The 22249-nt window shown below is 35.3% G+C and overlaps 1 protein-coding gene across 1 annotated transcript; it reads right to left on the bottom strand.

The window, feature by feature from the left end:
• Window positions 1–1760: 1760 nt before the first annotated feature.
• Window positions 1761–21033, bottom strand: xrcc5 (X-ray repair complementing defective repair in Chinese hamster cells 5). The gene is made up of 21 exons (XM_051906470.1): window positions 20899–21033; window positions 20102–20215; window positions 19844–20027; window positions 18507–18555; window positions 18299–18421; window positions 17791–17976; window positions 15159–15273; window positions 14931–15069; window positions 13333–13445; window positions 12883–12945; window positions 12192–12329; window positions 12008–12098; window positions 11739–11869; window positions 8802–8998; window positions 7322–7409; window positions 5994–6063; window positions 5583–5692; window positions 3107–3203; window positions 2969–3036; window positions 2239–2313; window positions 1761–2073 (listed from the first exon to the last, which is right to left on the bottom strand). Exons 1-21 carry the CDS (start codon window positions 20926–20928, stop codon window positions 2059–2061), a joined length of 2196 nt encoding a protein of 731 aa, XP_051762430.1. The 5' UTR covers window positions 20929–21033; the 3' UTR covers window positions 1761–2058.
• Between the last annotated feature and the right edge of the window lie 1216 nt (window positions 21034–22249).

The following is a 22249-nucleotide window of genomic DNA, read 5'->3' as shown; positions in this document are numbered from 1 at the left end:
CCTCCGGAACAGAAGTGGAGTGTCGAGCTCTGCTGACACACAGACCTGAAATACACTGTGATCAGAAAAGCATGAAATTCATTCCTCTCGTCTGCCTGTTTCCTTTTATCTTCCCTCTCAGTGGAAAGGGAAAAAAGGTTGTCGGATTGCTTCCCGGCTCCTGTTTGAAGTTTGAAATGACAGTCATTACAGGTTGCTGCAGTTTTTCAATCTGGAAACATCAAAATGGTGCGTCAGAAATGAGTGCGATCCCCTGCCACCGTTTTAATCGAACGCTCTGAGCTCTGACACCCATATTACACAGAAACTATTACAGTCAGATACGTGACTACAATTCACACGGACCCTTCAGAAAAGATGAGAGATGTAGATCCTTGTGGGATTGGCAGGATTGTGGGAAAGATATAGAGCTCATTACAAATGTTCCCTGGAATACTTGAATCTGATTTTGGATTTTGGATTGGAGGACCAAAATTTTGTTGTTGTAGTAGAGTGTTGTTGACATGCCATCATTTTACGCCGGACTGCTTCACAAACGAGGGTCAATTCAACACTGGATTTGCACAAAAGATTAACATGACGACACATGCTAGTCGATGAGTTGAATCAACTCCACAGCAACTACATAAATTTATCCACTAACCATTCAGAAACGTCCAGTTTCATTCTAAAAGTTGTAACTTCTTCCTGAGTCTCTCCATCAGTGTCGACTCCGGTTTGAACAATGTAAGGCTGAACACCGTTACTGACAATCCTCATTTTGGCTGCGTGAGATTCTCCAGCTTTGTTGTTGTTGAGCAACCGAAGCACGAGTCGTTAAAGCTCCGCCCTCTTCTGGAAAGGGGGCCGGGAGCAGCAGCTCATTTGCATTTAAAGGGACACACACAGAAACGGCGTGTTTTTGCTCACACCCAAATAGGGGCAAATTTGACAAGCTATAATAAATGATCTGTGGGGTATTTTGAGCTGAAACTTCACAGACACATTCTGGGGACACCAGAGACTTGTATTACATCTTGTGAAAAGGGGCATTATAGCTCCCCTTTTCATCAAAAAATATTAGTATATAATAAACACTTGATTTAGGGGTGAAATGTGACCTGGTGTTCACCTCAGCACTGTTCCCATTGATCCATAACATCTTTCTGTCTTATTTATTTCAACACTACACCTCTGGTATCTTCATAACACAGTTATGAAGATACGGTTGGATTTAGCAGGTTTAGACGGAGCCTCCAGCTCGAGCTGCTCGACCCAGGAGACAGTGGCGGGGAATTGCAGCGTGTGCGTTTTCTGAGATCCGGGGGAGGATTGAGACGCTTACGTGCTCTCAGCAAACTGTTGGTGCGAAGAGAAGCAAACTGAGATCATCAGACGCTACAATTCATCAAAGCCTCACAGGCTGGCATAAAAAATGAGGGTTTATGTGTGTGGATTATGAACGTGTGCATATCAAACATCCTGGCAGATCCCTCCCAGCTGATTGATGATGGGAAGTTTGACTCATTTCCGTGAATCGGTTCTTTCGGTTCTTTCAAAATTAATGCTTACATGCTTACAACTGTTCGTTTCAATGAACTGGACGTTAAATGCACTAAAAATAATAAAGCTAAATGCAGGCATATATAATCCACATCATGATCTGCTGTTCAAACAGGAATAAGATGTTAGATTAATTTTGCAGTATGGCAGGTTATTTTATGATCTCTCCTCATGTGTTCAAAATGTGATTTTTTTTTTTTGTTCAGGACTGAAGGGAATAAGTTTTGATCTTTTATTTGAAGCATCGCTGGCTGCTGTATAAAGTACATGGACATGAACATTTACTTTTTCTTTATAAAATCCAACAAGTGCAATATGTGAGACATTCAAGTAATCAAACTCTAGCAACATAATCGCCACAAAATGCAAAGCTGTAGCCTTTATGATGTACAAAAACATTCAGTACAAAAGAAGACGATTAATTAAAGCACTTTAACTTGTTTTGGGGATTTGAGTTTCATAAATAAATGGAGAGTTGCATAAGGTTGATGGATGTAGGAGTTGGAGTCGTCCGTTTTACATCATGTCCAGCTGCGTTAAAAAAAAAACAGTCAACAACTTGTCAAAAGTAAATGCCTGAAATCTCTAATAAAGTATAACAGAACAGTGAAGTATTTTCAGAACATAATCACACTCACAAATATAATAACTGATATGCTTGTCATCAAAACAAGCAAACAACCATGAAACACTCACCAGATCATCTACATCTCCAGTGTCTTCCTGCGCTGGAACCGCCTGCTCTTCCTCCTTCTGCTCAAACGCCAGGAACTACACCAGCAAATATAGAGTTAACCAACCACAATTACACACAGACTTTACCAACAACCTCTGCATATTAAGTGCCCATTTTCTTGTCTTGATGTTGTTTTTGGCTCTACTGGAGCAGGTTTTCATGTTTGAATGTTGATTATTTTCCTCATATTCTCCATTGTTGCAGCTCCTCTTGTCCCAGTCTGTCAGTAAAACTCTGTTTAGTTCCTGTCTCTATGAAACCCCTCCTTCTGAAAAGCACAATGTGCTCTGATTGGTCGGCTGGATCAGTGTGTTGTGATTGGTCAAGCGCTTCAAGCATGTTTTGGAAATGTCCTGCCCTTTACCATAACTGCCAGTTTCAACACACTACTAACTAACTCAATCAGGCCCCGCCCCTTTATTCTGCATATGAATTATTTAAATGAGGAATATTGTGACGTGTTCATTCCCAGAAGAAACTCAAGACTACAATGGAGGCGTTTCAGGGAGTTCAGAAACAGTGACACTGATATAGAGAATAACTCCCGCTGGAGGGAATTTTCATGCTCAAACAGCAACATTACACACTAAAGAAAGATGAACGTGGACAAAAGCATCATAGGACACCATTAAACAGATGTTAATAACAAATATGTTACTCTTATGTGGATTGTTTCCATGGCAGCAGTACCTGGTTTGCGTCTTGTTTGGAGACGGTGCTTACGTCCACTTCATCTTTGCTTATCAGCGTCAGGGCATCTGAAAACAAAAGCACATGTTGAAGACATGATGACTTCAGCTCAACACGAGCAGAAGGCCTGTCCTCTACCTTGGATGAGCATATCCCAGAATTCCTGAAGATTCCTGTCAGGAACGCTCCTCTTCAGGGACTGCATGTAAGTGTTGAACAGCTCTGCGTTTCCGCTCTGATGGAGTAAATGTCATTGGGAGATTCTGGTCAGGGACGTGTGTAAGCACTTGCGCTGATGCTCTGAGCTCATGTACTCATTAAAATGCTTCAACACTGAAAACTGACATCAAGAAACGAAAATGCAACATCTGTTGCATAAACGATGCCACACACAGGCCACGTTTACACCAGCAGTTGCCATCTGTCTCAGGTGGCTCAGGTAAACAGGGTCCAAAATTTTCAATGAAAAAAAGGAATTGTACACATGCACATGCATCTATATTTGACTATAAAACAAATTTCAAGCAGAAGCAGAATAGTGAAAGGGTTTCACAAACAATAACACTGGTTTCTAATGTTAACTAAAACTAAAAAAAAAACAAAAACACTACCGTTCAAAAGTTTGGGGTCAGTAAGATTTTTTTTATGTTTTTGAAAGAAGTTTCTTCTGCTCACCAAGGCTGCATTTATTTCAAAAATACATTAAAAATTGTAAAATTGTGAAATATTTTTACAATTAAAAAGAACTGTTTTCTATGTGAATATATAGTAAAATGTAATTTATTCCTGTGATCAAAGCTGAATTTTCAACATCATTACTCCAGTCTTCAGTGTCACATGATCCTTCAGAAATCATTCTAATATGATGATTTCAGGATTCTTTGATGAATATAAAGCTCTAAAGAACAGCATTAATCTGAAATAGAAGCTTTTGTAACAGTATAAAGATCTTTACTGTCACTTTTGATCAATTTAAAGAGATAATTTAAAAATAATTTTTTATGGATGGATGCATTTTTTCTGTCTTCAGAATTTGGCCTACCATTCACAACCATTATAAACCTCAAAGGACTAAGGATATTTTTAAATATATCTCGGATTGTGTTCGTCTAAAGGAAGATATACACCTAGGGTGGCTTGAGGGTGAGTAAATCATGGAATAATTTTCAATTTTTAGTGAACTTTCCCTTTAATGCGTCCTTGCTGAATAAAAGTATTTCTTTCCAAGAACAACAACAAAAAAAAATCTTACTGACCCCAAACTTTTAAATGGTAAATATTTAATATATAAATATTTATAAATGTATATATTTTTTATGTATATATATATATATATATATATATATATATATATATAGAAATAAGTAAAAATAAGTCGAAGTACTAAAATTACTCAAATAAAACCAATTAAAGCTAAATAGCAAAAATAAAACGACAAAAATAAATAAATAAATCACATGACATAAAATTACTAAAACTTAAACTAAAATTAAAACTAAAAAACACAAAAATAAAATCTAGTTCAAAATACTAAAATAACACTCTCAGAAACACAGTCCAGATTTTTGATCGGTAGTGGACTCTGTCCAAAACCTAGTGAGCCTACATAGGCAGCTACCTTCTGAGGGAGTATCCTAACATCACAGAACCTGACATGAGAGTAATTTGGATGCTATAGTTTGTTTACACAAAGTGCACAGGAAACTATGCTAATGACTCAACACTCTAATAGGTTGTTTGCACATGACGTCACAGTGTGGTGCGAAATGCAGATGGAGGGCAGGAAGTGATTTTCTACATAGGGAAGCACTATGAAATGATGTTTGGCGTTGTTTATTGTTGCTCTAACCGAGAAACCACAATGAGCTTTTATCGTGTACCAAAAGTTGTTGTTCATCAGAGGGAAAAATGCAAGAAATTTACCGAAAAATCCAGGAAAAGGTGGCTTGTAATCACGGTCGGGAGGAGCCGAGTCGGATAATGCTTGTGTGTGCAGTGACCACTTTGTCAGAAGTTAATACAACTTGCATATGCAACCACTAACAAAAAAGCAGTATGCCTGCATAGTTTTGTATGTTGTGATTTTCTGTTAATTTCTCTCTTGTAATAGTGTCTAAACCAGTACGTTAAGGACTTTCCTCCAAATCATCCATTCTGCCCTCCATCTGAATTTCGTGCGTCATCAGAATCACGTGATTACATTCAAGCTACAAGCAGTGAAAATACAGTACATATCAAATACAAATGTTGGGTAAAACATTCTACTTTTAATAAGATTAATTTAATTTTTCAATATTGATTGAAATACAAGCATATTTCTCGACTCAATTCTCTTGACTTGTTTACACTATTGGTTTTCTTACTTCAAATCATTATGGCTTTGTGAATGTGATAGAATTAATCCAAAATCAGGAGTGCACTTATGATGCCTTAAAATCCTGTCTAGGTAGGCAGCTCACTAGGTTTTGGGACGGAGCCTCAGACTCCAGCTGAGCTCAGATATTGTGAAATGAATCCCAACATCCTCCGGCAGTGCGTTTTTCCTACCGACCGAAAAAACTACTCATCCTTAAGTGATCCCTGATTGGATACGGAGGTTTAATTGAGAGCTCACCGATACAGACTGATCCCTGAAAGCCTGGATACAGGCGATGCTCTTCGTGTAGTACTCAGGGCTCCTGTTGCCCAGCAACTGCTCAATCCTGTGGGTCAGCTGCTGGCACGCTGTCAAGGTTACAAAACAATGATTATCAAAGCCAATGCACTGACAACAAAACCTGCGGCTAACATTCAGAAACAACACCGCTCAATGACAGCGTCCGTCAGATCAATTAATGCTTACATCACAGTAAGCGACTGTTCGGTGCCTCAGAGACGACCAGCAACCTTTAGCAAGGTCTTGCAGACTGAAGCGGGACTATAATTGCATTTACATTATAGTACACTTTTTTGAAGGTTACTAACATTGCTCATCGTAGGAGAGCTGAAAAAAAAAAAAAAAAAATCAAACTGAAGCAAATCTCACCCTGATCGAAAGAAATGGTCTTCTGTTTGATCAGCGTGCAGAAATCTCTCGATGGATTGACACTGCCAACCTGAAAGAGACAGTGTCTGTTAAAGAGCGATACTTCAGACAGTATTAACTCTTGACAGAATTTTGTTTTCACTGTTATACAGTAGGGGGCACTATTGTGCATCTTCTGAAAGAGTACAGAATCTCTGGAACAAAACAGCAGAAACAAGTGATAAAAGCATTTTTCTCAGCTTTTTGTTCAAAATGCTGCTTTTTAATGAAATTTACCCATATTTAAATGTTGATAAAAAGGAATGCATGAAGTTAGAATAATTCTTTTTTTTTGTTGTTCTTTCTTTTGATATATTGCATGTTCAGATATTCATACAACAAAATATTCTGGGGGCCATGAAAGTTTTGTGAAAATGATCAAAAAATGAGTTAAAGTCAACATGAATACATGTTCCTGGTCTTATTGTGCTCATGTTACTGTAAATGACTCTCTTAGTCTGTGAAACAACTTTTCTGCTAACGGACAATGGGAAAATAAAATTCTGCCCTACATGATTTTCCATTCAATATCCTTTTCACTTTGAAATACGTCATGTTACATACAAAATGGGTTGCGAAAGGCCGTTCACATTGACTTCAAGACAGTGAAAGGCTTCTGAATATTTTATAAATAAAAAGGGAAAGCATTAAAAATTAAATATATACATTTTTCAAATATATAATTTAATATATTTATATATTACTCTACTGTTCAAAAGTCTGGGGTCGGTAGGATCACTTAAATGTTTCTGAAAGAAGTCTCTTCTTCTCACCTAGGCTGCATTTATTTGATCCAATATACACTAAAAATTGTGAAATATTATTACAATTTCAAACAGCTGTTTTCTATGTGAATATATAGTAAAATGTAATTTATATCCAGTGATCAAAGCTGAATTTTCAGCATCATTACTCCAGTCTTCAGTGTCACATGATCCTTCAGAAATCATTCTAATATGATGATTTGCTGCTCAAGAAACATTTCTGATTATTATCAAACAGTTGTGCTGCTTCATATTTTTGTGGAATCCTTGATACATTTTTTTTTTCAGGAATCTTTGATCAATAGAAAGACCAAAAGGAAAAGCATTTATTTGAAATAGATTTTGTAACATTATAAATGCCTTTACTGTCACTTTTGATCAATTTAAGGCAAGAAAGTATTTGTTTCTTTCAAAAAGAACCCAAACTTTTAAACTGCAGTGTATATAAACAATTTTAATCTATTTTTTAAATTTGAAAGCATTGTACATTATTGAACAGATTTTTGTGTCACATGAGGGTCTCACCGATGTGATGTTGCCCTGAGCAATCTCGGCCAGGTTAAACTCTATCTCTTCATCCACTTTGACTTTCTTCACATCTGGCTCATCAGCACTGATGAAGACACAATCAACACACAGATCAACATCACCAACTAAAACAAACACTTTCTGCCCTGATTTCATATTATAAACAGTAAAAATGCCAGAAAGATCAACCTTAAACAGGAGCTATAATGCGCCTTTTCACAAGATGTAATATAAGTCTCTGGTGTCCCCATAATGTGTCTGAAGTTTCAGCTCAAAATACCCCACAGATCATTTATTATAGCTTGTCAAATTTGCCCCTATTTGGGTGTGAGCAAAAACACGCCGTTTTTGTGTGTGTCCCTTTAAATGCAAATGAGCTGCTGCTCCCAGCCCCCTTTCCAGAAGAGGGCGGAGCTTTAACAGCTCGCGCTTCGGTTGCTCAACAACAACAAAGCTGGAGAATCTCACGCAGCCAAAATGAGGATTGTCAGTAACGGTGTTCAGCCTTACATTGTTCAAACCGGAGTCGACACTGATGGAGAGACTCAGGAAGAAGTTACAACTTTTAGAATGAAACTGGATGTTTCTGAATGGTTAGTGGATAAATTTATGTAGTTGCTGTGGAGTTGATTCAACTCATCGACTAGCATGTGCCGTCATGTTAATCTTTTGTGCAAAACCCGTATGGACGCCCACTATACATAGCGTACCTGTTTGCCGAACAGAGCCAAACACACGGGGCTAACGTTTATGACTGCTATCAAATGCTGTGAATGGTCTAATATATTTTCGAAAATATCGCTTGGACAGAAAGCTACGTTTTTAGCAATCAAGCTTTCCAGGGTCAACTTGCAGGCTATCCAAGCTCTAAATAGTGTTCTGTGCTCGTCTGTACAGCTCAAACTTTTGCCATGGCGTTAGAACTGGTTCACTGTTGTCGCTTGTGAAAACAAAATGGTGGCGCCGTGGGCGGAAACATGCAGATTAAGGGGCAGTAATCTTATAAGATCCCCTTCCTACGTCACGCGAAATCTAAGCAGCTCATTTTTTAACATGTTTGCAGAGAAAGGCTTGCCAAAACAAAGTTACTGGGTTGTCCTTTTTCACATTTTCTGGATTGGTAGATGCACCGGGGACACGATTATAGCACTTAAACATGGAAGAAGTCAGATTTTCATGATATGTCCCCTTTAAAAGTATGTCGATATCACACACTAGAGATGTGTCTTTTATTAGATAGTCTTTTGAAATACTTCATTCCAATTGGTCAATTGCAAAATAAACCCCTCCCACATCAGTTTGCATTACTGCATATTTCTTAATCGCGCTCACATATAATTAATGGAAAAAATGTCCATGGATAGCTGTGTAAATATGTCTACCACAATCTGTACGTTTATCCCAATATGCTGGAAGTCATGTAGCACTTCTCATTGATTTCATCCTCAGCTCCAGTGTTGATTTGATCCATTCTCACCTGCTGCCGAACACGTCTGCGCTTGTCTTCTGCTCTTTCTTTTTCAGCACCACTTTCAGGGGGAACTTGGTCTTAACGTCCTGTAGAGGGGCCTGGCAGCGGGCGGACACGGCCTGGGGTCGCTCTAGGACCCTCTTCAGCCAGGGCTCGACGGACGGCAGGGGATCATCAGGATTCACACCGCGGTGATGCAAGCACTGAGGACGAGAGCCAAGAAAAGATCAATGAGACCTACTGCAGAGACACCAACCTGAGACAACATGGATTTCACAGCCAATGTCACACACCTGAATCACTGTATTACTGAAGGACAAAGAGAGGAGATGTGAGGGTGTATAAACACTGGGGCTCAGTATGTGTGTACTTATTGAAATAAATCAATACTTTTATTCAGCAAGGATGCATTAAATTGATCGAAAATGACAGCAAAGACATTTAAATTTCTATTTCAAATAAATGCTGTTCTTGAGAGCATTTTATTCATCAAAGAATCATGAAAAAAGCAGCACAACTGTTTTCAACAGTGATAATAATCAGAAATGTTTCTTGAGCAGCAAATCAGCATATTAGAATGATTTCTGAAGGATCATGTGACACTGAAGACTGGAGTAATGATGCTGAAAATTCAGCTTTGATCACAGGAATAAATTACACTTTAACACATATTAAAATAGAAAACAATTATTTTGAATTGTAATAATATTTCACAACATTACTGTTTTTACTGTTTTTTTTTTACTGTACTGACCTTAAAAAACAACTTTTGAACAGTAGATATATACATCTGAAGTCTTATATATATATATATGTGTGTGTGTGTGTGTGTGTGTGTGTGTATGAAGACTTCAGATGCAAAAACTCTTGACATGTTTTCTTTTAAATGAGCATTTTTTTTTTTAATCAGGCTCCTATGTTTAGGTTCAGTAATTTTCACTTTAATGGCAATGAAAAGGTTATTAGTCCGTTATTGAAATGCCTTATTTTCAAAAATATTTAACAAATTTGACTGTCTTTTGCTGCAAAACCAGCTATGTCCATGTGTGCTTTTTTTGCAAATAGGCCTGTCACAATAATCAACATATCGACTTATTGCGCAATATATGTACATGACCTCAACAATTTTTGGTGACGCAATATATCGCCCATTATGTTGACATGACAATGAATGTCACCAACATTTTGCCAGTCATGCTGTCATCTGCAGTTCCTACACAGAGCAGTCATTGACAGGTGAAAAAAGGCATTATTTGATGCAATATAGTGTTTTCCTGACAACTACAGACAGTTTGGAAGAACAAGTCCAAATGCTCTCGATTTCAAAGCCGCAATCCACTGCTCCGGTGCAAATATAAATGTCATAGTGCAAAATAGTGCACACTAACAGCTAGTTTCAAGGCCATTTTACAAGAGACACAGCAGTTGAGAGTGTGGAGTTCATTTTCACAGAGAATGTGTCTTTTGCATTCCACTGCGCAGTTTTTCAATTGTATTTTCCATGTAAACACATGTTTGACCGTTGTGCTTGCATCTTTTGCAGCATCTCATTCATAACGCTGCATCATAATCATTTGGCGCTTAACTTAAAAGAAGTTAAACTTTTAAAAAACATGCCTCTAGAAAAATAGTTTTAGCAGCAGAGGCATCTGTGCCTTTGTTCATACGGACATCTGACTGCTAGGGGTTTGTGTTTTCAGCAATAGTGCACTCTTACTTTACTGAGAAAAAAAATCTGTAAATGGAAAATCTCCATAGTGCCTTTTGTGCATTTGCAGTTTTTTTTTTTCTTCTTGTTACTTTGCACTTTTTACAAAATATTAACCATTTATTCAAGTTTTTTTTATTTAGGATATTAGACTTTTTGATCCTTCATTTCCATGATCTAAAGAATTAAATGGTTGTTGTCATTTGAAAGTGTGCAGGCCTACTTTGATTATTATGCTGTTATATTATAATTATATATTCAGTGGCATAAAATGGTCTTAAAATGACAATAATATCGTTTATCGCACAACAAAAAGTAGTTATCGTGACAGCCCTATTTGCAAAAACCTCTAAGTCCACCTCTTTGGACAACAAGACACAGTAAAATGTCAGTTTCTGTCAGTTTTACAGCAGCAAAAGGAACTGTTGTGTTTACTTGCTACTCGCAAAATCCTGTTATTGCCACTGTAACGATGGACAAAACATGATAAAAACTTGCAGCTCTGCAATTGAAAGTGGCTCATACACACACCGTCATTCATCTTGAAATCATATGATTCGATTCGCGTCTCCAATTGGTTCTTCTGTGGACTTAGAGGCTTTTGTTGACAAAAGGAAGTGGCGTCTGCCAACAAACTGGTATTTCTGAATGGGCTGACGCTGGGATTTAGTGGATTTGAAGCGAAAGTATTTGATGAACGTATACTATGTGCGGAGAGCATGCGCTCAATATCATCATCTCATTTTTGATGGAGGTGGCGTTTAGCGCGATATATATAAATCATTTAGTTCAGTTACAGAACAGACACTACAATTAAAAACTGAACGGGTCCGCTCAATGCAGCGTGAGCCGAACAAAAGTCGCAGCACAGACCAGCAGCAGGAGTCAGATTTCACCCATTTCGCCTCACTCTTCTGACTGACAAGATGATGGCGGAAGATTTGGTTTCAAAGTGAAACATAAAAGCACCTATTTAAGCGAGATAGTCATTGTACTGTTTCATTGTTGTGTTTTTCATGAAGAATAATAATGAACCCTCTATTCAAGTAATTGCCGCACCCGAATTGGCGCTAATTTGAAAGCGAAAGTAAAATGCGCACAGGCGATTACGCCGATTAACCGGTGGGAAAATTATTTACTTTATATTTTACTTCTTACATTAAACATTTTGAATCTACTTGACTACTATGAGAGAAACAGATATTGTCAGGCTGCCCATCCCATTCCCATCATGCCTGGAAAAGTCTCTGGAACTGAGGGTTTGGTATGTGGTTGACTTTGAAGATGTCCACGCTCTCTCCATCCTCATCCTTTTCCACCAGCATCATGGAGTCGATCAGCGCATCCACGGCTGACAGCTGAGACTCTGACCAGAGACATTCACACAAAGACAACTACATTAAACCAAAAACATGAATATGTGCCTCAGAAGACCAAAGACATATCTGATCCAGGATAATGCTGCAGAATTTATCAAACTAGCTCTTGTAATGTGAGGTCCCACCTGAGGGCATGAACTTCTTGTTGTTTTCCAACATTGGGAAAGTGAACTGTCGGAGATCCTCCATAAACGGCAGCTGTACGTACAGCAGACACTGAGGACGAGAGACATGAGGAGTGACTCAGGTGTACAACATACTAAAGATAAAACATTTAAAGTGTGTTTTTGCTCGATACAATCCACATACTTCATATTTCTCCTTAATGCAGGGAAAGGCGGCGCCCACTTGAGGGTTGCTGCGGCGATCGTAAGCATAACGCACAATCGCTGCCATCTTTAGACCGTCAAGGGCATGAATCAGAGCAGACAGAGCCACTGTTGCATGCTGCACACACAATAAAACACACACAAAAGATAGGAATATATGAAGTCAAAAGTCTCAGACGGCTAGTTAAGATGCTTCTATGCTGCTGTTTTTTGTTGATACAAAATGTTTACACTATCATTCAAAAGTTTGGGGTCAATTTAATTATTATTATTATTTTTTTTTAATAAATTATTAATTTTACTCAGCAAGGATGCATTATATTGTTAAAAAAGTGGCAGTAAAAACATTTTAAATTTTGCGTAATTACAAAATATATTATCAGCATAATAATTTGAGTGAAAAATGAACATAAGAATGTCACATAAATAGTGCAGAATCTTACATTTCTTCCTAATTTCACATTATTTTGATTTTTTCAAAACCCTAAAACTTCGTTTATTTTCAGGTTGAAATGAAAATTATTTTATATGTGTTCATATTATTTTATAACTTTTGGTCACCACCACCGTATGCATTCAAACATCACAGTTACTGACAACTATTAAACTAATTATTAAAATTAAGCAAATTGCAGCATATCATAGTGGACAAAATTTGTTGTAAAACTCACCTCATCATCTCTGGGAGCAAAAACTTTGACAACTTGGCTTCCCATAAACTGATGACGACGAATCTGCATCAAACAAACAAACAAAAAAAATGTCACTGTACATTATAAAGGGAAGCACAGTACAGTACAAAGTGTTTACATTTACACAAATACCAACATTTCTCTGTAAAATTATTTGATTTTGGAGAGTGTCATACTCACCGGACCTCCCTAAATAAACACAATGTATTATCAGCAGCTTCCTATTATGTCCTATCAGGGTTCTTACACCAATTTCAAAGCAAAGCTATTTTATAAATATTGCTCTCTTAAATCCAATGAAATATTTTAGAGCTGAGCACAAGAACAACTTATTGTCACTATAGAAAGTACAATTTGTAAAAACCCCTTATATTTCAGGGTTTCCATGACTCGTTTGAAAAGAGCGCCATCTGCTGGACAGCATCTTACCAGCTCCTGTTTAGTGAAGCCCAGCACAGCAAAACACTTCCCATCAGACTTATATTTCATCTGGTCCTCGTCCACCTTAGAAAACGGAACAATGTCGCTTCCATAACGGAAACCTATAGGAAACAGAGAGCATAAACAGATAAACAAGGCATATTTATTTATATAGCGCTTTATACGATACAGATTGTTTCAAGACGCGACGCAATGAGTGAAACAGTTTCTATTTTTACGACGTCGCGGCTGGAACAATAATAACACACAACGTATGACAATGATAATCTCTCAAGTTCTGATTATGTGCTTTATTTATTGTTAAAAGCCTCTAATGTGGGTTTGTATATCATTTTGCGTTGCGTGACCACAATGAAAGCGACGATGGATAATTCACCTCAGATCTTGAAAATAAACTAAAGGAAACAAGAACATTTAAACTGTGAGCTCAGTGTGAACAAACAAGTGTATTCTATGACAAAGATCGTTTCTGTCAACCAGTGTGTTTTTAATAATGCAAAAACGGTGTAATATTTGATTATGTACTTATGCTGCCCGTGCTCTCGGAATTATCGTAAATTCCTAGTAAAACTGCACATGAAGGCCTACCATTTCGAAACCTGAATATGATGAGCTCATAATCTCGACTTCAGGAAGTGGGAATTATCACATTTCCGATAGCACGTGAAGGCAGCATTATCCATTTCAAGTGTAGTGCAGAGAGACTCTGCCTACGCGCTCTTCTGATTGGCTGTGATTTTGATTGATTTTATCGCGTCGCTGCAATCTTATAGCATCACTTCTGGTTTGGACACAGTCGCTGGGTCGGAAATCGGTCGCAATTCTGACTTTATATCTCGCAATTCTGACTTATACCTCGCAATTTTGACTTTATATCTCGCAATTCTGACTTATACCTCGCAATTTTGACTTTATAACTCGCAATTCTGACTTTAAATCAAGCAATTTTGACTTTATATCTCGCAATTCTGACTTTATATCACGCAATTCTGACTTTATATCACGCAATTCTGACTTTATATCTCGCAATTCTGACTTAATATCTCGCAATTCTGACTTAATATCTCGCAATTCTGACTTAATATCTCGCAATTCTGACTTTATATCACGCAATTCTGACTTTATACCTCGCAATTCTGACTTATACCTCGCAATTCTGACTTTATATCACGCAATTCTAAATTTATATCTCGCAATTCTGACTTTATATCACGCAATTCTGACTTTATACCTCGCAATTCTGACTTTATAACTCGCAATTCTGACTTTATATCACGCAATTCTGACTTTTTAACTCGCAATTCTGACTTTATATCACGCAATTCTGACTTTATATCTCGCAATTCTGACTTTATAACTCGCAATTCTGACTTTATATAACGCAATTCTGACTTTATACCTCGCAATTCTGACTTTATAACTCGCAATTCTGACTTTATAACTCGCAATTCTGAGAAAAAAAGTCAGAATTGTGAGATAAAAAGTCGCAATTACCTTTTTTATTTTTTATTTCATGGCGGAAACAAGCTTTCATACAAATCTGATATTGTTATGTAAAATCACAGTGGATGAAATATTTTCTGCACCTTGGATAGTGTCATCCTTCTGTACTTCAGTTTCATCATCATCGTTCAGGCAGTAAACCGTTTCCCTCTTGACGTCATCCCGCTTGTGACTCTGAGCATCCACCACGGCCCAGGACTTCTTTACCTTCTCCTCCGTCACCTTACGGCCACCAACACAATATTAGACCAGATTAGATTAGACTGCATTCTTCTGAGGAACGCTTTGAACATACTCCGTCAGGAACTCACAGCTTTGTATCCAACGATGCGGATGGTCAGTGAGCTGCCGATGGTCAGCTGACAGGGCCAAGCCATCGGCCTCCTGTCGATGCGCTTGAAGATGGACAGCTTCTCCAGAGCATCACTGCAGCACACATCAACACAATCACTTTTTGACCAATGAACGTCTAACACTTCTCCAGGATTACTGGATAATGATTTCTTTTCCAATTTGTACTATCAGATACTAATCATGTGAGTTAATAGATTTAAACAATTATTAGAGCACAAATGAAACTCAAATACGATATGTGACACTATACAGATGTGTGATCACAGGAATAAATGATATTTTAAAACAATCAAATAGAAAACAGTTATTTTAAATTGTAATATTACTGTATTTTTATTATATAAATGCAACCTTGGTGAGCACAAGAGACTTTGAATAAGACCTTAAATGGTCCGTTTGACATTGATTTGCAGGCAAGTTTTACTCACAAAGATCAGTATATCATTGATGATGATTTATCTGGAAAGCCTGTAAATCACACTATTAAAATTTCCTGACATTTCCATGAACTTCGGAAATATTAGGCTTTTAGTCTGATTCCTGACAGTTAAATGGCTCCCCTAAGAAAATCAAAGCTCTTTTTAGTTATTCAGTTGCTCTGAATAAGTGTCTGCGCTTTTACAGTTCACTTCCTACGGTCCCTGGAGTGAGTAACATGGGCTTAAGTGCCTTGCTTGATGTGCGTAACAGTGAGTGTTTGTGTGTCATTTGAATCACTGATTCATGTAGTGGCCTCAGACATTCTAACAGCTACTAATACAGTGTTGGAATGAGTAAATAATGACTATATTTTTATTCCTGAGCAAGCTAACCCTTTAAATTAAGAAGTAAAATTATATTAAAAACCTGTAATTATTAAAAATTATTTTAAAAACAATTTGAACAAATACATGTAAAACATTCTTTATACATTGAAAAATATATGTAAAATATAATTTATTGTATATTATTTTTTATTAAAAATAATTAAAATAAAATATTTTATTAATTTATTTAAATATAACGCTTATTTTTCATAATATTAAAAAAAAACTTTAAACCAATTCGCACAAATATATGTTAAACATTTTATATATATATATATATATATATATATATATAGTAAATGTATATAATATATTATTTATTGTATATAATTTCAGTTTTATTAAAAATATTAAAATTACATTAAAATATTTTATTAATTTATTTAAATATAAAAATTATTTATCGTTTAAAATTATAAAATACAGTTGAGCTCAAAAGTTTACATACCCCTTACAGAATCTGCAAAAATGTTAATCATTTTAACAAAATAACAAGGATCATGAAAATTGCATGTTATTTTTTATTTAGTACTGCCCTGAATAAACTATTTCACATAACAGTTGTTTACATGAAGTCCACAAGACAAAAAAAAAAAAAATAGCAGAATTTATAAAAATGACCCTGTTCAAAAGTTTACATACCCTTGATTCTTAATACTGTCTGTGGCTACCTGGATGATCTATGACTGTTTTTATGTTGTGTGATGGTTGTTCATGAGTCTCTTGTTTGTTCTGAGCAGTTAAACTGAGCTCTGTTCTTCAGAAAAAAATCTCCAGGTCCTGCAGATTCTTTGGTTTTCCAGCATCTTTTGCATATTTGAACCCTGTCCAGCAGTGACTATATTATTTTGAGATCCATCTTTTCACACTGAGGACAATTGAGGGACTCAAACACAACTATTAAAAAAGGTTCAAACATTCACTGATGCTCCAGAAGGATAAACGACGCGTTAAGAGTCGGGGGGTGAAAACTTTTGAACAAGAAGTTGATGTGCAAGTTTTTTTAATTTTGTTTAAAGAACATATTTTTTCATTTAGTTCTGCCCTTTGGAAGCTACAAAAGATACTTACATGTTTCCCAGAAGACAAATTAAGTACAATTTATCTTGATCTTCAAATTCAAAACGTTTTCACCCCCCGCCTCTTAATGCATCGTGTTTCCTTCTGGAGCATCAGTGAATGTTTGAACCTTGTTTAATAGTTGTGTTTGAGTCCCTCAGTTGTCCTCAGTGTGAAAAGATGGATCTCAAAATCATTCAGTCACTGCTGGAAAGGGTTCAAATATGCAAAAGATGCTGGAAATCTGAAGAATCTGCAGGACCTGGAGGATTTTTCTGAAGAACAGAGCTCAGTTTAACTGCTCAGGACAAACAAGAGACTCATGAACAACCATCACAAAACAAAAAAACAGTCATAGATCATCCAGGTAACCACACACAATATTAAGAATCAAGGGTATGTAAACTTTTGAACAGGGTCATTTTTATAAATTCTGCTATTTTTTTTTTTGTCTTGTGGACTTTATGTAAATAACTTATGTGAAATAGTTTATTCAGGACAGTACTAAATAAAAAATAACATGCAATTTTCACGATCCTTCTTATTTTGTTAAAATGATACACATTTTTCTAGATTCTGCAAGGGGTATGTAAACTTTTGAGCTCAACTGTATATCTTATTATTTTTATTATACATTTTATTTTTATACTAAATAAAATATATTTTATAATATAAAGACATTGTGCACTAACTATATTTTCCACTTGCTGATGTGAATTTATACCTGAACGTGTAGACCTCTTCCAGGCCGTCTTCCTCCTCTAGGCTGCTCATGATCTGTTTGACCATCTCCAGACCTTGTGTCTGCTGTCTGCTCAAGCCTTTTCCTGGACGGGGTGGAGCCGCTGACGGCCCCGGTCCGTCCCCTTCACCACTCGCTCTGTCCTCTTCATCCACAGGGAACGGCAAACTGAATGAATCAAAATGCATATCAGTGCAGAGTTTGATGCAGGACTACCAATAATAAACTGTTTAGAATTAGTCTCACACAACCAGAAATCTGACTAACAGCATCAAATCTGGGTCACTTTGCATCTTACTTTTGACCGAGAACGGCCCATTACACAGGAAGAGACCGTCTGACTGATGTTTGTGACATACATAAAGTACATGAAACTATAAAATATACATTATTTTTTCAAGAAAAAGTGTGTGGGGGGGGATCTAAACCTTTGGACTGAGAGTAAAAAAAAACTTTATTGTCTAATCAGTTATGAGTGCATGTTTCTTACAAGAACTGCATGGTGATTCCAGCTTTCTTCAGGTTTTCGATGATAATGTCCAGCTGGTCTTCTGAAGTCTGTATGTTCAGATCCGTCAGCAGGGCGATGTTCAGACGCTCGTATTTCTTCCCCCTAAAAAACAAATAAAAAGTGTGAAACGCCTCAATGGCATTAAAAAAAAACAAATAAACAGAAAGTGAGCAACAAATGATCTCACATGGTTTCATTCTGCAGAAGGTCCATGCAAACCACAAGAGCATCAAGCCCTGATGAATAAGTCAAGGACTTCACATAGTAACATGTAAACAAAAAATAATATTTTTAAGTTAGATCAGAGATTCCCAAACTTTTTGTCAGGCGAACCACTTTGACGTGAAATATTTCCTTTAAGTCCCCCTGAGATTTAATATTTCAATAATTTAACAACACATTCACGATTCTCTGATGTAGTTAATGGACATGCAAGTAAACAAATGAAATACTTCTTATAAAATAAACAAATAATTAGATAATAAAATTATCATTTTATATTATTTCGTTTTTATTACAAAATAATTAAAATAAAGTTTATTTTTATAATATAACTATTTTTATTCATTTTAATTTATTAATATAATTATTAAATATATTTATTTAATAATTATATTAATATAGATAAAATGTATTTATTTATAAATAAAACTTATGTATATATTTATTAATATGTATATTAAATAATAAAACATTAGAAATTGTTTGTGATTCTCTAATGTGGTTAATGGTCTCATGACATGCAGGTAAACAAATAAAAAACAAAATTAAAATTAATCGTTTTTATTTTAAAATAATTTATTTATTTCAATGTAATATTTTTATGATTTAGTTAATTATTAGCATTTTATCAACTCACAACAACCCCACTGCAGTTCCCTGATGAACACCTTTTTATTTATTTTATATTATTTCATTTTTATTTAAAAAAATAATTAAATTAAATTGAATAATTCTTATTTATTTAAATATATATTTTAAAAATTGTATTTATATAATTCTAAAAAAAATGTTCATGATTCCTCGCTGTAGAAAATAATTAGCAGTAGTTCCCTCAGGAACCCTCAATTAGATAATAAAACTATTTATTTTATATAATTTCATTTTTATTAAAAAAATAATTAAATTAAATGGAAGAATTCTTATTTGTTTAAATATAAAACTATCTTTATTTATATAATTATGAATATATATTTTAGTATTTATATATACTAAATAATAAAACATATTTTAGAGTATAAAAAAATTATTCACGATTCCCCAATGTGGGAAATAATTTTAATAATTATTAGCTTTTTATCAACTCTCAATCCCTCATGAACACTAGTTTGGAAACCCTCAATTAGAAAATAAAAACAAAAATGATTTGTTTTCTACCTTGTGTTATTTTGTTTCATATATGTTACAACATACAAAATACATAAAACGGTCCATGAATTGGACCAACATTGTCTCATGTGATCTATAGTGTGGTGTTGTCTTATCTTTTCAACAACTGTACAGTAACAGTAACAGGAAGGATACAGTCCGCTTGCTGACCACCAGGTTGGAGCTCGCTCTCGATCTCTTGGAGCAGATCAAAATCAGGCATCATGAGGTGACGGTGAACCGTGATGTTCTCATACTGCCCGTCTTTGGCCAGAGGGTTTTTAGTGCCATCAGTACCAAACAGCACCAGAGCCACCTCATCTTTATTCTCAGCAAACACCTGAAACATAACAAGAGCTTGATCGACGTCCTGTGTAATAGCAAACATATGTTATAAATAAACTGAGAACAAACCTGCCGCTGGACAAACTTCTGAATGACTTTTTTGGCTTGTTCAAAGGGCGGTTCCTGGCCAGGCTCGGAGTTGCTCATGGAGAAACCCACATCCATGCACAGCACCAACGCTGACTACAGAAAGAGAGGAAAAGACAAAGACAGCTGAGGACACAAGCAGAAAAATAACTTTTTGAAAGAATAGTTCACCTTGGAAACCGCAACGTAATAAAACAATTTAAAATATAATTTTGACTTTTTTTTTTCCTCGCAATTTTGGCATTTTTCTCGCAACTGCGAGTTTATGTCTCGCAATTCTGACTTCTTTTCTCAGAATTGTGAGATATAAACTCGCAATTATGAGTTACAAAGTCCGATTCTGTGGAAAAAAAGGCAACTTTTTTTCCTCGCAAATGCTAATTTATCTCTCACAATTCTGACTTTTTTATTGCAATTGCAAGCTCATATCTCGCAATTCTGCATTTATTTCTCACAATTTCTGAGTTCATTTCGTGCAATTCTGACTTTTTAAAAATTGTGAGATTTAACTTTGGAATTGTGAGCAAAGTCAAATTTGTGAGATACAATCTTGCAATTAAAAACGGTAATCACAACTTTTTATCTCGCAATTCTGATTTTATAACACAATTCTGAGTTTATTTCTTGCAATTCCGACTCTTTTCTTCAGAATTGTGGGATATAATCTACCAGATGGTGAGTCTATCTTATGTACTATGCGTCTCATAAAAGTTAAGTCACATTCTTTATTAATAATAAATCAAGCTTTTGATTATGGTGACCAATAATGACTGAATTACCTTCGCTGCTCGCGACATCCATGGCGCCATCTCTGCTGGTTTCCGTCTGTTATTGTTCCGGGTGAGTAAATGAGCGGATGATACAAGGTTCCGCCTCAGACCGCGAAACAAAACGATTTAATTTAATGTATATAATTTAAACATATTTTAAAACACAGTTTTAGACTTTAAGTAAACGTAAAAGATGTCATAACTGACCTCAACCTGTTAAAGTGAAGCCCTCAGGGATTATGCAAAACATTGTAGTAATCAGTAGTGCTTATCAATAAATACTGAATATCTCCTGTTTGAAGCAGGAGTCTTCTTACACAAGATGAAACATGTTCTATGTGGGTCAAGCATGTTCCTATACATTCACATATCCAGTCATAACATGAACAAGACAGTCTCTGCAGGGCAAATCACATGGCTGGATAGACATGGAATGTCATGCATGTATTGAAATTGGATGTGATTGTTGTGTTTGTGATTTGATTTGATCCTGGAACAACATTCAGTCAACCACTCGGATTTGAGGGACAAGTTTACAGTTTATGTCAAGTTCAGGCTTACATCAGTGTTATTTTAGGGATATGTTATGGTTAAGGTTAGGTTTAGAGGTTAGGTTTACGGAGAGTAATTGATCCAGGATCAACAAAATATGTAAATCAAGGAACATGTCTTACTTGTTGTGGATAACTTTATGAAGACAATAACAAAAACCGAACTAATATTTTCTACTCTGGGAGAGATCATGAATCATTATAGCATGTTATTTTATATTTTACATTAAAATGGTTGGACACTAAGAGTTTAACAAAGGTAAATTCTATTCTTACATACAAAAAAGGCCTTTGGATTACAAATAAAATGTTAGTACTACATATTTTGAAAAAATTTAAATGTTAGTAAGAAACATCAAAATATATTTTCCTTATCACTAATATATATATATATATATATATATATATACATATATATACACATACATATATATATATATATATATATATATATATATACATACATATATATACATACACATATATATACATATATACACATACATACATACATATATATATATATATATACATATACACATATATATACATACATACATACATACATATATATATATACATATACATATTATATATATATATACATACATATATATGTATATATATATATATATACACATATATGTATATATATATACACATATGTATATATATATATATATATATATATACACATATATGTATATATATATATATACACATATATGTATATATATATATACATATATACACATATATGTATATATATATATATACACATATATGTATATACATATATATATACATAT

Source organism: Ctenopharyngodon idella, chromosome 9, assembly GCF_019924925.1.
Source record: "Ctenopharyngodon idella isolate HZGC_01 chromosome 9, HZGC01, whole genome shotgun sequence".
NCBI classification, from domain to species: domain Eukaryota; kingdom Metazoa; phylum Chordata; class Actinopteri; order Cypriniformes; family Xenocyprididae; genus Ctenopharyngodon; species Ctenopharyngodon idella.
This window is presented reverse-complemented; position numbering and strand designations above follow the sequence as displayed.